Genomic DNA, 14765 nt, shown 5'->3' with positions numbered 1-14765 from the left:
CTGCTGATTCATCAGTACACAAATGCCAAAGAAATGTAAGAAATTTGTTAAAATTTCTTAAAATATTCTATATTAAAAGATATTAACTTGATCACAGTAGATAATCCATTATCCATCAACACAGCTTGTATGATTTCCATAGAAAAGCACTGGCAGTAGAATGGGACACTCTGGAGCAGCAACGCATGAGCCTAAGATCACCATGTCCAATGCCAAGCGTTGGTTAAAGGGGCATAAAGCCCTCCAGCAATGGGCTGTGGAGCAGTGGGACTGCATTCTCTGGAGTGAAGGAACTCCATCCAATACCTTTGGGATGAGTTGGAGTGATCAGAACTGATCATCCAACATCAGTACCTGACCTCACTAAAGCTCTTGTGGCTAAACGCAATCAAATCCTCACAGCAATGCTCCAACATCTAGTGTAAAGGCTGTTACTGCAACAAACTCCCTATGAAGACCCTTAAATTTAAAAGAAATGTTGGAGGATCTCGTGTCTACAAACTTTGATATACAGTGGTTTCTAAAAGTCTGAGACATGCTTCTGTTTTGCATTTGTTTTTAGTTTAATAGTTATTAGAAAAAAAATCATTATATATTAAACCCTTTGAAATGAAATTTCAGATTTCGTAGTATTTGATATGTCCTTCTTTTGCTTTAATGGCAACGTGCACTCGAGCTGCACTGACTCCACAAGTTTGTGCAAAAGCTTCTGATGAGCAGATCAAATACACCTGAGAGTCGTCTGAACACGAGCTTCAATGGAAGGAATACGATTTGTGAAAAATCTCACTGCTTTGTACAAAGACCTTAACACTGTCTGTGTCACAAATTTGCTTAAATTTCAGTAGTGACCTAGAAAAAGTGTAGAATCTTTTCATTTTACTTCTCATAACTTCTCTTAATAAAAAAAAAGAAATCACAGATTTGCAATGTGCTCTCAGACTGTTGGACCCCACTATAAATGTGTGTGTGCGTATATGTGTGCATGTGTGCATGTTTATAATGAGCCAGCTGATCTGTTCTGTGAATTAAACAGACCTAACGTCATTTACTGAAGGCACACAACAGAAGACAAAGGAGGAGATAATCGTTAGCTTTGACTCTTCTTCCACAAATGCAGGCAGAATCGCATAAATGCTTTTGTGATTTGAGTATAATCCCATAAGCATGAGCTCTGTGTAACACACTTATTTGCTAAAGACAAAAACAGAAAAGAAACTCTACTACTCCTCTTATTCTCTCTGTTGGCAAGGGAGGCATAATATAGTGTAATCCTGAATGATTTGTGTGTGTGTGCATGTGTGGGGGTGTATTTCGGTCTTTGTGGGGACCCAGTGTCCGCAAGATGATACAAAACATGACATTTTTGACATTATGGGGACATTTGGATGCCATTTGTGTTTGAAAAAGTAGGAGCTTGACAAATTCTCATGAGCCCTCTTGAGGTCAAAGCTCTTTAGCCAAAAATAAATATGTTGCCATTACTAACATTACTGTTGTACAAAATGCCTTCTGACCTCTTACAGTGATGCCACAGGAGTGTCTAAAAGATATTCTGGTTTAAAGACTAGGAAAACCCTGTTTCTGATGTTTCATCCTGAAGGCAAGAAGAACTTTAGAAAAACTGCAAGCGCTTTAGGGCAGATACTTGAAGACAGGCTGTTTTAACCCCTCAAAATCCCAGGCTTATTAATACTGAGGCTTATTATTCAGTAACTACAGGGACTTAAGTGCAACTGTTTGAGCTATTTTTAGATTATAGTGTGTAATAAAACTTTGGGCCCTGGCCATTTAAGGGGTTAAATGTTTTTTCCTCTAACTGGCTAATGCAGAAGAAATGCAGATAGCTGACGTTTCCTGTTAGGAAGCTGAATATCACATCTGCATTTATTAGGTTCTGCATCAGTAGCTATGCCAGCAATCAGGATTTCTTTATGACTGGGGGGATTCCCAGTGGTTGCATGACATATTTGCATAATGCATGCTGGGCTGTAGCAAAACACCGATGGATGAAAACACAAAAATGATTAAAAAAAACATGAATTCTGTCAAACCAATGAGGCTGAGGGATGCAATGCTGCGTTACGGACTATTACATGACATCACCTATTGTCACTGTTCGAAAAAATCTCCAAAATGTGAGACAAAAACATTCTTTACTTTTAATGTGCACTGTAAATGGTTTGTCAGTTTAACTTAGAAATTACTTTACATGGTAACAAGCAGTTGGTCTAGTTTTATGCATCTTAAATAAATACTTTTATAAATTTTGTTTTTTAAAGTTGAACTGACAAACTAGTTTTACAGTGTAAGTCAATGCAATGAGATTTTTTTTCTAAATCATTTCAGACCATTTCTTGTGATCTATTTATCATGAAATTTTGACACATTGTAAAGGACAACTACTGTGCTCAAATGATGCAGAAAAAAATAATGTAACTAAACAAATGACAGTTTTAATATTAAGTGCTATTTTTAGGCAAGAATGACACATTAAGGTTGGTTAGATGGGGCACAGCAGCCCTCAGCTATAGTAGCAATAACCCACAAGGAGATAAATATGTGTGTCTGATGATGTGTAATCAGGTTCAGGGGACATAAACATAAACAACATCAAAACAACATAACTGCAAAAAAACCCCAAAAAAACACTTTTCATAGTTTTCACCTGTATGTGTATTATCTTTCTTCTCGTCTTTCTCCTGCACTCTCTCACCTCTCCTGAGTTTTTCACACTCTCCTGTCCTACTTCTCCACCTTCTGTTTATTCTCCACTCTCTTTCTCGCTCTCTCTCTCTCTGTCACACTCTCCTCACACTGCTCCCTGTCTGTGTTGATCACGACTCTACCTCCAACTGTCCTCGCTCGCTCATTCAAACTCTCTCTCTCTCTCTCTCTCTCCATGTTAAACATTAATTACTCAGTCTGTGAGCTGCAGGCAGAGTAAATTCTCTCCTTTCTCTTATAGCCTAAAGGATCCAGCTGCCTCTCTTTCACATTCCTTCATTAACATTAATTATTTTATTTATTTATTTATTTATTTATTGGGCCATGGCCCAAGCTGGAGACTGATTTGCCACTGAATGAGCCTGCTGAGTGTCTATAAAAATGGACACTCATTGAGGCAAAATTCAAGATTCAAGATGTCCTCAAATACTGTTTTTTAGCCATGCAACATACTATTTTTATAGATAACAGTGTGTCATAAGGTGCCACAAATCACATAAGCAAGTCTGTTAAAGATTCCTTAACAACTCCACATGGTTTGAGGAAAGTATGTGATGATTTAGGCCTGCAGTTTGCATGATTCTCATTGGTAGACAGTAATATTACACTACATGTTAACTGCTTCAGCCTCGTAAACTAATAAAGCACACTTCAAATGCCAAACATGTCAACTACATTTAAGATTTAAATTAGATTTTTGGCCAAACATTAACGCATTCACTAGCCACAACACCTGCTGGCATTCTGGGTAATGTAGTTTACTTGGAGTATGAAAATGGTCCAAGCCAGGGACTCTGAGTGTGCTATGAGTGTCTCTCTCAGTCTCTTGGTTTTGATCTGTTAGGGTAATACAAGATCATGAGAGGCATGTTAGTGAGTGCAGCCAAGTCGATTTACAGGCCTAATCAATGCAGCGCTGTGTCGTGATTGGATTTAGGGCAATAATCGGCACCACTGTATGTATTGCCATCCATAGAAAAAGGAAAGAGGTAGAGGAGAGAAAAGAATGGGATACGCTTCTGAACCCAGCTGGATCTAAGTCACCTCTAAGTCACATCTGTTTGTGTGTGCGTGTGGGTGAGAGCATGCATTGCTGGACACTTACCAGGCTGTGTGCCAGACACAAGTTAATTATCCTAAATTAACGCGTAAACTCACCCCTCCCACTCACACCATTACCTCTTTGTGTCCTCCACCCATCCATTTCTCTCTGTCTCATCCCCCACCCCTTATAAATGCATGTGTTTAAACACCAGTCACAGTTTCAGCCTGTAATTCTACTTCTGGGCTTACAGTGATCTAATGTATGATGATTTAGGCATGAGACTTACATGATGCTAATTGGTGCAGCATAGCTATATTAGCCTCAAAGTGTACATGCATTGTAAAGAAGCAAATTTCAAGCACTAAAACTTGGTAAAAAAAAATGTGTGAATTTGTATGTGTAATATATTTAACTTTGGTTTTGCTGAACTATTACTTTAAATGCATCTATTTCGGTGGGAACCTTCAGGGCCTTTTAGGCCTTTAGAAGCCTAACAAGTTCTGGGAAGTTCAAAAATATATCTTTTCAGGTTATTTTTATTGAATAGGAACCTCATGAAAGTATTGTAATAATATTCTTATTGCATTGTTATGTTTTGGTTGGAAACAAAAGGGTTGACACCTTGAAATGCCCACATGAAAATAGTCCAATCAGGATTTATTTTTCTCTGTGGTATCAATAAAGATTCAGCCAAGCAAGCTCTCCCATTGTTAAGATCCTCAGGAGCTGGACTAAAGATTAACTACTAACATCAGAAAGCGACTGAGGAATCAACCAATCACATTTTGATTTCAATGAGTGGGACCAATTTTGATAGAAAGTATGTTGCTCTATTCCAGCTGTTGGCAACCCAAATGTTAAGCAGAGCCATTTTGTCAAGTTTCAACAAAAATCAAACCATCTCGGGAGCCACAACATTTTATGTCCATTTTATCATCTTGGCTGTAGGCTAAAAAATGTAATATTTACTTTTCTCACATCTCTGGCAGGAAACTTTTCTATACAGAGTGGAATAGTTTTCTTGCAAAATGTCTCTCAAGGTTTGAATTTTTGATGAGGCTGAAGTCGCTTCTCATTCTTCAGCTTATTGTTCTAATTTTCTCATTCCACCTTAAATGGTGCCTGAGGCAGCAGAATGTAACAGCTGCACTGTTTAAGATGGAACAAGAAAATTTGAACAAGAAACTGGCAACTTTGAAACTCACCTTAGCTTCATGATTTTTAGTGTTTGACAGTTTCTTGTTGCAGATTAAACGTGTCAGGAAACCAGCTGAGTAATTCTAAATGCAAATACATTGTCTCCAAATTACTGATGTTCAGCTTAAATCTCTTTAAATCTCTCCCCTTTTCGTTGCTAAACTGTTGTCTGTGTTGCTGTGATCAGCAATCTGCACACTAACCTTCTGTGTTAAGGGGTGAATTAGCAAATATAGGCTATATTAACTCCATTATTTAAGATAATTTATTGTTAAAACTGTCTTAGAACGATCAGCAGAGCTTTATTTTACTTTATTTTATTTTTACCTAAAAATCTAATTCTGCTGTGGAGCCGCAACAGGGCAGTAAAAGAGTCTCTGAGCTAGGCCATCTGAAAGTACTAAATACACTACTGTCTGTGAATACAAGGCATAGTCTAACCAGGTTTTAGCTATTTGTTAGAAATGTAAAACAGCAGTCGCAGAGCTCTTTGCCTCCAGGGTATAATATATGTTAATGTTTGTAACAAGCTTCTAATAGCATATATAAATGTCTTTTACATGCTTTAAATGTCTATGTTTAATTTAGAACAGATAAAAAGTGTTTGTCACAGCTTACCACTGATCTATATGTATATGTGTATGCATAGACAGAAATAATCCTTTCCTTACCACCACTACGTAACCTCAAACCCCATTTCTTCAAGTCTCCTTTTGTCAGTATTTCACTGCTTACCTCCTCCTCCTATCTACTCTTTCTCTCTTTGTTTCTCTCTCTCTCTTTCTCTTTTTCTCCAGCATCTGTCCTGTTTTCTATCATTTCCCGCTGTTTATATTTCCATCTAATTTTCCTCTTGCTGTGAATTGAGCATAATGAGGGACCGACACTAACTCACACATCATCTGTCCGCTCTTCTCTCACAGCTCTTCATTCTCTAACAGTGCGTACATTTCTGTTAGCTTTCACACTGCCTCCTCACCCACCCAAGACCACCGTACTTAATCTGCACTCAAGGAATTGAACCTATTGGTTGGTTGACTTACAAACTGAAAATATGTTGGTGTTAAATATGTCAGTATTTTATGTTGAAGTAAGTCTATAAATGCTGAATCTATTCTATGTTATTCAATTGAACGTGTGGCACTATTAATTAAAGGAATTTTGCAGTGCTTTAAAGATTATGTTTATATGTCACATCTGCATCGTAAGGCAGACAATACTGTACTGTACTAAGTAAAAGAATAGAAAATATTTTGTCTTGAAACAAACTTTTAATGGACGTCAATGCAGCAACTGCCCATTGACCTTTATTATAAGCGTGTTTTAAGCCAACGTGTTTTGTGACACTGCAAGCATAGATAGCTTATGTTAACAGGACTGTATGTTGTACACATAGCATATAGAGATTAAGCTGAAAAACACTGGAGTATTCCTTTATATTCAAAGAACAATTTATTTTTGAATGCATCTCAACTCCACCTGCACCACACACTCCATGTAGGTCATTGGCACCAGTGCACCATGGGAAACTTCTGTTTATAGACGCAAAAACACTTCAGCTCCCATCTGAGCTGTTACCACTCAGAGAAAACTCCTCACTCAGTAACAGTGAGCATTCAGGCCGCATCCTCAGCTCAACCCAAATGCCATTAAAGTTTTACAGCGATGGGGAGTGAGGGAGAAGTGAAGAGACGGGGTAGAGTGGGGGAGGAGAAAAGAAAGTGGGGTGGATAAAAAGGTAAGGACGACACATCAAGATATTGGAGGAATACTTTGGCTAGAATTGCTAACATGCATAATAAATCATCGCTAGTTAAGGCTAACAAACCTCTCACTACATCTCATTCGTTATGAGCAATGCTAGCAGTTTAAAAATGAAATATTCCTTTAAAAAGACTTGATGAAAGACATGCACCAAGACAGGACAAGACATCAAGAGTGTGTGTGTTTGTGCGCAGCTTATGTTGAAAAATGAGGTTCACAGGTCTGACCGCACCTAAAGTCTCGCAATGATGAAGAAAAGTGAGTTTTGCAGCACCATCTAGTGGCTGAACATTGTATTACAGTTGTAATCACTTAAGAATCAATTATCTAAATAGCACAGCAAATGAGCCAAGAGTTCAAAGAGAGCAAAAATGTTACACTGTAGCTAATCATTACAAGGCAAAAAAGGCCCAGTCACTTTTCATTACATTCCTAAATACCGCTTTTAGTCAATGATTACAGGGTTATAAATTGATGTTTTGCTTAATTAAAGTACTGAATTAAAAACATTGCATGGCTTTGGGAGGAAAAGCAAAGAGCAAAGGAGATGCTAAAGTATACACACACACTCACACAGATGACTTCAAAAGACATGCAAACTGCCCATAAGCATATCATCACCGTCTCATCAAAATCTTGTATCTTTATTTTTTCTTCAACCATTTGAAAAGCTACCTTTTACATTTATGAACATGTAATGATGTATAAGGCAACACAAACGGTCCAAGATTACTTCGATTAACATACAGTAACACACAATGGCAAGAAAATGTATGTGAACCCTTTGGAATGATCTAATTTTCTGCAGTACATCATCAAAAAATGTTAAAAGTCCAATGTATGGACACAATATGTTAAAGCTAATGACACACAACCAGTTATAACATTTCATGTCTTTATTGTGCACACCAATTAAACATTCACAGTGCTGGCGGAAAAATTAAGAGTTAAGTGTGAACCTTCTTTGGCAGCAATAACCACAAGCAAGTGCTTCTGCTAGCTGCGGTTCAGACCTGCATGATGTTCAAAAAGAAAACTGGGCCATTCTTCCTTACAGAACTGCTTCAGCTCAGCTGTGCTCTTTGGAAGTTTGGTGTGAAAGGCTTTCTTGAGGTTATTCCAGATCATCTCTGTTGGGTCTGGGCCCTTACTGGGCCACTCTAAAAGGCAGATTTTTTTTAAGCCAATCTGTAGTAGATTTACTTCAATGTAACTTTCAGTTCAATTGAACTGAAATTTGTGTGTTTGGGTTCCAGTGTAAGTACACTGGTGCAATATGGCTGCCGGTTAACATTGTTTTTTCATTTATTTTGTATTGTTTGTGTATATATTTGGGTATTTCCCCACTGGCAGAGGAATTTGCCATCACATCCACCGAGATAGTAGTTGTTGAAGAGACACTACATCACAGCTATGAGGCTGCTCGAATTGGTCACCTGTTCTACGCTACATCGCAGGCACATGCCTACTTGGGTGAGGCTGCCTGGACTGGTGGTGTCAACTGCATAAAAAAATTGTTACCCCTTCATGGCTAAGGACATTCCGAGGCTTTCCGGGCTAGCCGCCTGTGTGACGCTACACTGTGAGACCTTCTCTGCAGCTAAGGACTCTTTCCAGGCTAGCTAAGTGACTCTATACCACGGTCTGGGGAATCCCGTTTGACAGCTGTGGGAACTCTGAGAATGTGTGTTGTTTTATTTATTTTTGATTATATACTTTGTTACTTTTGTAAAGTGTCTAATTGTAATTCATCCTTGAGCATGGAAAAGGTGCTATATGAATGAAAGTGATGATGATGATGATGATGATGATGATGGCGATGACGACGATGATGATGATGATGATGATGATGATAATCATTTAGGGTCACTGACTGGCTGCATTACTCAGCTTCTATTGGGCATTAACAGGTGAACAGCCACCCTGATATAAATAGGTAGGATACATTATTATACATGCCTTATTTTGTGTTATTATGTTAAACAGATTCAAAATTTTACAATTTGTTTGTGTTATTATTTTCAACATGTTTAATATTTTAAAATGACTTTATACCCAACTGCAAGTCATTCCAAAGGGTTCACATCCTTTTTCTTGCTACTGTGCTTTCAAGTTAAAAAGGTTTTTCTTTCTTCTGTAAAGTTACCTTTATCCCTTTTCTGCATAAATTATGAAACACACATGAAATAAAAGTTTTCTGGTATTAAAAAATGGCATAATTACTATAAATATGTTGAGGTGTAAAAAGTGTATTTTTGGGAAGGGTGCTTTGCATTTTGTTGGTTATGGCATGCAACAACGGAACTGAACTCTTCAATGCATACAAAAAAGTACATAAATGTACAAAAAAGTACATAAATGTTTGAAGAATATAGAAAGTAATCTGACAAAAATTATATACAATATACTGATAAAAACAACAGCTTGATCTCTAATGGACCTATAGTACGCTCCCATTGTATGCACTGCATTGCAGCTCCATTGTTGCATGCTGTTGCCATATGGCAACGATAATATTTTAACATTTTACGTAATATCTTTTGCTTGTGCTTAGATTACTCAGAAGGCCGTCTTTTCCATAGAAGAAATGAAAAAATGGACTTTTATATTATAATTAGGCTGAACATGTTATAAAAAGCCATTGTTGCCATACGGCAACATGATTGTTAAGGTTTTGTATGAACAATGATGTTAGGAAACACTGCTCATAAACATGCTATTCCATTTTCTTCATCATAAATAGTTGCATGTGGTCATGTTTGCTGTTTTGACCTCTAAACCGGAAATAGAGCTTAGAGGGTTGCACACAATCTGATTACTAACTTCAATTAGCGCTTCATACACTCTGTGGTCAAACGCAGCACAAGGTTAGTTCTTCAAGAGTTCAGCACTGGCTGACAGTAGGCTTATTATAGCACTGTAAGAGGTGTTAGCAGACAACCTTCACATCTTGCACAAGTCGCAATACATTGTGAAAAGAGTGGGTGGAAGAAAGATACGAGTGAGAAAGTGAGAGAGAGAGAGAGAGAGAGAGAGAGAGAGAGAGAGAGAGAGAGAGAGAGAGAGAGAGAGTGAGAAAGAGAGAGAGAGAGACAGACAGACAGACAGACTGACTGACTGACTGAATGGTAGATGTCTTACCTCCACGTACTCTCCATGGTTGTTGGTGGTGCCTGTTTGACTGTGAGGAGAAAAAAAAATCTTTATTAAAACTTAAGACCTCTCAAGCAGATATTTAGGCCAGTCCAGATTGCATCAACAGTGCAGAGAAAGAGATATTGGACCCCATAAGCAGTGAACAGTAAAGGCTGATTTGTAGTTTAAACAAAGCAACAAAAAATGCATTTTACTGAATTAGCTAGACCTACATGTAGGTCTCTGTGTCTCTTTATCTCTTTTTCTCTACCGTCTAGGTTTTTTAAGCTAATAAAAATATAAAGCTTATATTTAAACCTAACCTAACCTTAAGCCTTACCCCTCTATAAAGCTTTGCACATACCTGTTTGACAAAGACAAGATATGTATGACTCGACATGTAATATATCTAAACATTTATTATATATACTGTGTGGTATGTACACCTACGAAAGTCAGGGTGAAAAGTGACAAAGTACAAGTGAGTTACTGTACTTAAGTACCTTACTTAATCCATTGTACTTTTACTACATTTCAAATTTTCAAAGAAAAATCTTTATTTTCTACTCACTATATTTAAAATTCTCAATTCTCAATTTACAATTCTCAATTCTTGATGTATGCCCTACAAAAAAACCCTGATATTAAAATATATCATTTATATGATTTCGCAGATGATCCATACAACTCTACACTCTTAGAAAATATGGTTCTTTTAAGGTTCTTTAATAGAACCAGGAACACTCAAAGAACTATGTTTATGCTTAAATGGTTCTTTGTATGGTGAAATGGTCCTTCAGATTGATGGAGAAAGTGTTGTATATGGTTCTATGTACCACATATTTAAGCTTGATGAAACAAAGCAGAACTCTTTTTGGTGCTATATAGAGTGCACAAGTCCCTTGAGGAACCATCACCCCTGATGTAAGTCTACATGCATAACTGTGTATCTTGCTGGTTTAAAATGAAGTGTCTAAATGTTTTGATCTCTTATTTTCGCTTATTTTAAAGTCTGTCAGTGCCAAAGCAGGACAGAACTCTCCTCCATGTTACTGCTGACTGACTTCTTACACTGACCTCTTAAACTGACTGAACAAACATTCATAACATTGTTTACTGAACACTTAAGTATAATTTACACACTGGATCTACCTCAGAGAATACCACACACATTTTGCACATTTTGCACACACACACTGTCAGTACACTTCTGTGTGTCTAGTTTATCCTAAATTTACTATCTATTTATTCTTTATTGTATCTATTGTGTATACATGGTGTCTTCACAGGAGAAAGAAAAAACATACTTTACTTTTAAAGTAATTTTTGGACATCTCTTTTGGTCCATTCATCATGAAATTTAAACACAATGTAAAGGCCAATAGGCATTTTCAAATTATGTCAAAAACCGAAAATGGAGATTTTTCAGCAGAGACATTCAGGTTGTCTTATGAAATTCAATTAAATTCAGTTTTATTGGCCCACCCTTTATTTGTTATCCCACTAGGACATCTGCACTCATGTCCTAGTCTTAATGTTTATGCACCAGAGAAGTAGCCAGAATGGTTCGTTATACTGTACTCCTATATATGTATAAGGCCCATAAAGTTGAATTGAATTGGATTGAATTTCATAAGACAATCTGCATATCACTGCTGTTGGAACAAAACCTCATATCTCCATTTTTGATGTTTTTCAGTAAATTTCATGATGAATGGACCAAAAGAAATGGCCTAAAATGACTTGGAAAAATGTCTGGCTCCATTGACTTACATTAAATGTAATGTATGTTTTTTCCTTCTCCTGTAAAGTTACCATTTTGAACATACAAGTCTTTGTTCCGACAACAGTGATATACTTCTCCTAGATCATGCTGTGCAATCCTTTCCATTAACTCACTGTCGTAAAAATGCAGAGGTGGGAAATAATAATTTGGTACTGTACTTAAGCGTTATATTGGAAGATTTATTACTTGAGGATTATTAAAATACTTTGATTCAGTTACATTTCCAAGAGAAAAGCACACAAATACTTTTTTCCTTTAAAAAAAATTAAATCTTAAATTTTCCTTTAAAGCTTTTATATCTTTTTATAAAGCAGATCCGGTCCTGAAATCTGATTGGCTGAGCCACTTTTGAAGCTGATGTAAAATCCACAATAAACACTATGACCGCCTCACATTTATTACTGCGCCACAGCATGAAAAAACCCTTGTGCTGATAATAGAATAATCTTTGACTCTAATGCTGCTCACATGGACCACTGTGTGTACTGATAAAGTAAGAATCTGTTTTTTTATTTAAACTGAGGGGCTGAAAACTTATGTTCTTAACTAGAACTAGGCTGGTCAGCCCGCCAACAGGCTAATAGATAGCCAACAGCCTAAACAACTCCATCATTACTATTACAGGCACTAGGCTGAATCCCAAATGGCTCTGTACTCCCTAAATAGTGTGCTAGCTATGAATGTTTAGAAATACTACTTGATGGCAATTTAGTCACCAAAAAGCCATTATACAGCAAAAGTTTTTGCATTAAACAATGTTATGTTATCATATGTTTTGATACATTGATATACAACAAAAAGGTTTAAAAAATTCATAAAATGACAGCAGTATACAGTTATGGGCGACCGAATGTTATCCTCAAGCAGCGGTCCATGGTTGCTTGGCAACCATTCCATACCTAAAGGAACTTTCCTGGCGGAATACTTGTTTATGTCTTTTATTATTACTAATAACTTAAATTTTTTTCTGGACAATTGTTTATTTTATCATATTGTATGTTGACCGCCATTTAATAAAAGCAATAAGCCACTTGAGGCTGTGCGTTACTGCGATTTTATCATAGGGAAAAACTCCCTTCCCTGTAATAAAATCGCAGTAATGCACGGCCTCCAGAGGCTCATTGCTTTTATAATATAAACTTTTTAGGTGATTCACTGTTGCAGTGTGTAATGTTAAAAGATAAAAAAAAAAAAGAATATGTTGAATCTTAATTTTTTTTGTTTTGGTGAAAACTGTTTTAAAAATATTTTTACACGTTTTTTTCAAAGACTGATGAAGTATGTAAACATTGTACACGTTTTAAAATGTACCCTTGACTCTCCAGACTATATAGTCTATATATGGACACTAAGCAGCCTGTTTTAAATTCACTGCTTTTGTGATGTTACAAGACCAGCATATTTACATATATCTCCCTGTTCAGCCTTAGCAGTTTAGCTCCGCCCATTCATGCTGAAGTTATGAAGAGCATTTCAGCCCACACTGCTTTTTGAACAAAGCACAAAGCAGCCAATCAGAACAGAGCATATTTACATAGATCAGCCCTAAAGACACAGTAACAAAAACAGAAAATGGTCATGTAGAAGTGAATTATGACCGTTACATAAACTCACACAGACCTTATAAGTGTAATAAGTCATAAAAACTGGCGTCCCACTTTAGACACCAAACTATCAAAGCATCTGTTCACAAGCTTTGCTAAACCAGTTACTGGTAAATGAACCCTTTGAAGAGTTACTTGTCTTTCGTGTTTATGTAATTACATAATCAATTACATATTTAGTCACATAACAGGACATTTTCTTTTGATGTGCTGCATGGACAGGTTCAAGTCTGCACTTCTGACTTTTTCTGTTCTCATGTCAATAAATGACCAAAATTATGTTTTGGAACATTAAACTCAATTATAAATATTCAATACGGTATGCACACATTTTTTGATCAAAACAAAAATTTCAGGCTATTTTCAAATGTAAAAATATTTTTAAAAGCTTGGTGTATTGTTTATTATTTTTTATTGTCTGTGTTCCATTACTATACAAATTATTCATCCAATCACATTTGTGTATTCTGGCCCTTTTTAAAGTAATTCTAATTGCACCTGCGTCATTGAGCTGAAATGTGATGAGACTTGATATTTCATGATGCACTGAATCACTGTGAGCTCAGAGGTTTATAGCCCAATAGTGCACACTGATTGAGGAACACTGACTAGTGGGTTTTTGGTGTGATGGAGCACACAATGAACACTCATAACACAGGAGCATGATTTCACCACTGGAACACTTTCTCCAGCTCTAGAGTGCCTCAGTTAGCAATCAGTGTTAAATTACAGCTTTTGAGGCCCACTACTCTAAATTACACCATTATGGCTGCTTTCAGAAATTGATGTTTGTAACAACAAAAGCAGATCTGCAGTATAACAGTTCAGGAGATGACTGGCCAAAATATAGAATAACACAGTTCGGTTTAATGTTAAAACGATTGTGTTGTTAACATTTTAACATCACCCTGAACACGAAATGCAGCCTGTGAAAAAGTTCTGTTATATTTTGTTTTTTTCCCCCAATATGTTAAAGAGGATGTGTTAATTTATTTTCGCTTAGAAAATCAACAAAACATGCAATCTGATAATTTGACCAGTGGTGTTCAAACTTGTTCAAATATGTAAGTAGTGTTGAATTATGTGAATAATGGTATTGTGGAGTTGTGTATACACATACATACACACACACACATATATATATATATACATATATGTATATATATACATGTAAATAATACGTTTAATAATAATAAAAACATTTTACATTTTTATATTTTTTCAGTATGTGTGTTTTTTAAAGATCTCTTTGATTTCTTTATTTCTTTTAAGGTGAAGTTAAAAGATTTATATTCATGCTGTCCCATGTTTTTATCACTACTGAAACACAGAGTTTAAATCTGTAGGCGGAGCCTTGTTTTAGCCACATCCCTGCGTGAAGTAAATGTGTCCCAAAGCCTGAAAATCAGTGCGGAGCATTAAGAATTGTAACACATATTTTCTGCAATTAAATACCGTTTTGTGTTCAAAAATTATGATTTTATGTGTGTACAACTCTTCAGAGCTG

At 36.4% G+C, this 14765-nt stretch overlaps 1 protein-coding gene across 1 annotated transcript in view; it reads right to left on the bottom strand.

The window, feature by feature from the left end:
- sh2d3ca (SH2 domain containing 3Ca) overlaps positions 1–14765 on the bottom strand; it is a 77556-nt gene that overhangs the window by 52739 nt on the left and 10052 nt on the right. Inside the window, exon 3 of the mRNA XM_036595177.1 lies at positions 9875–9914. Within this exon, the coding sequence (XP_036451070.1) occupies positions 9875–9914 (40 nt within the window). The remainder of the gene's footprint in view (positions 1–9874; positions 9915–14765) is intronic.

Source organism: Colossoma macropomum, unplaced genomic scaffold (genome assembly GCF_904425465.1).
Source record: "Colossoma macropomum unplaced genomic scaffold, Colossoma_macropomum, whole genome shotgun sequence".
Taxonomy (NCBI): domain Eukaryota; kingdom Metazoa; phylum Chordata; class Actinopteri; order Characiformes; family Serrasalmidae; genus Colossoma; species Colossoma macropomum.
This window is presented reverse-complemented; position numbering and strand designations above follow the sequence as displayed.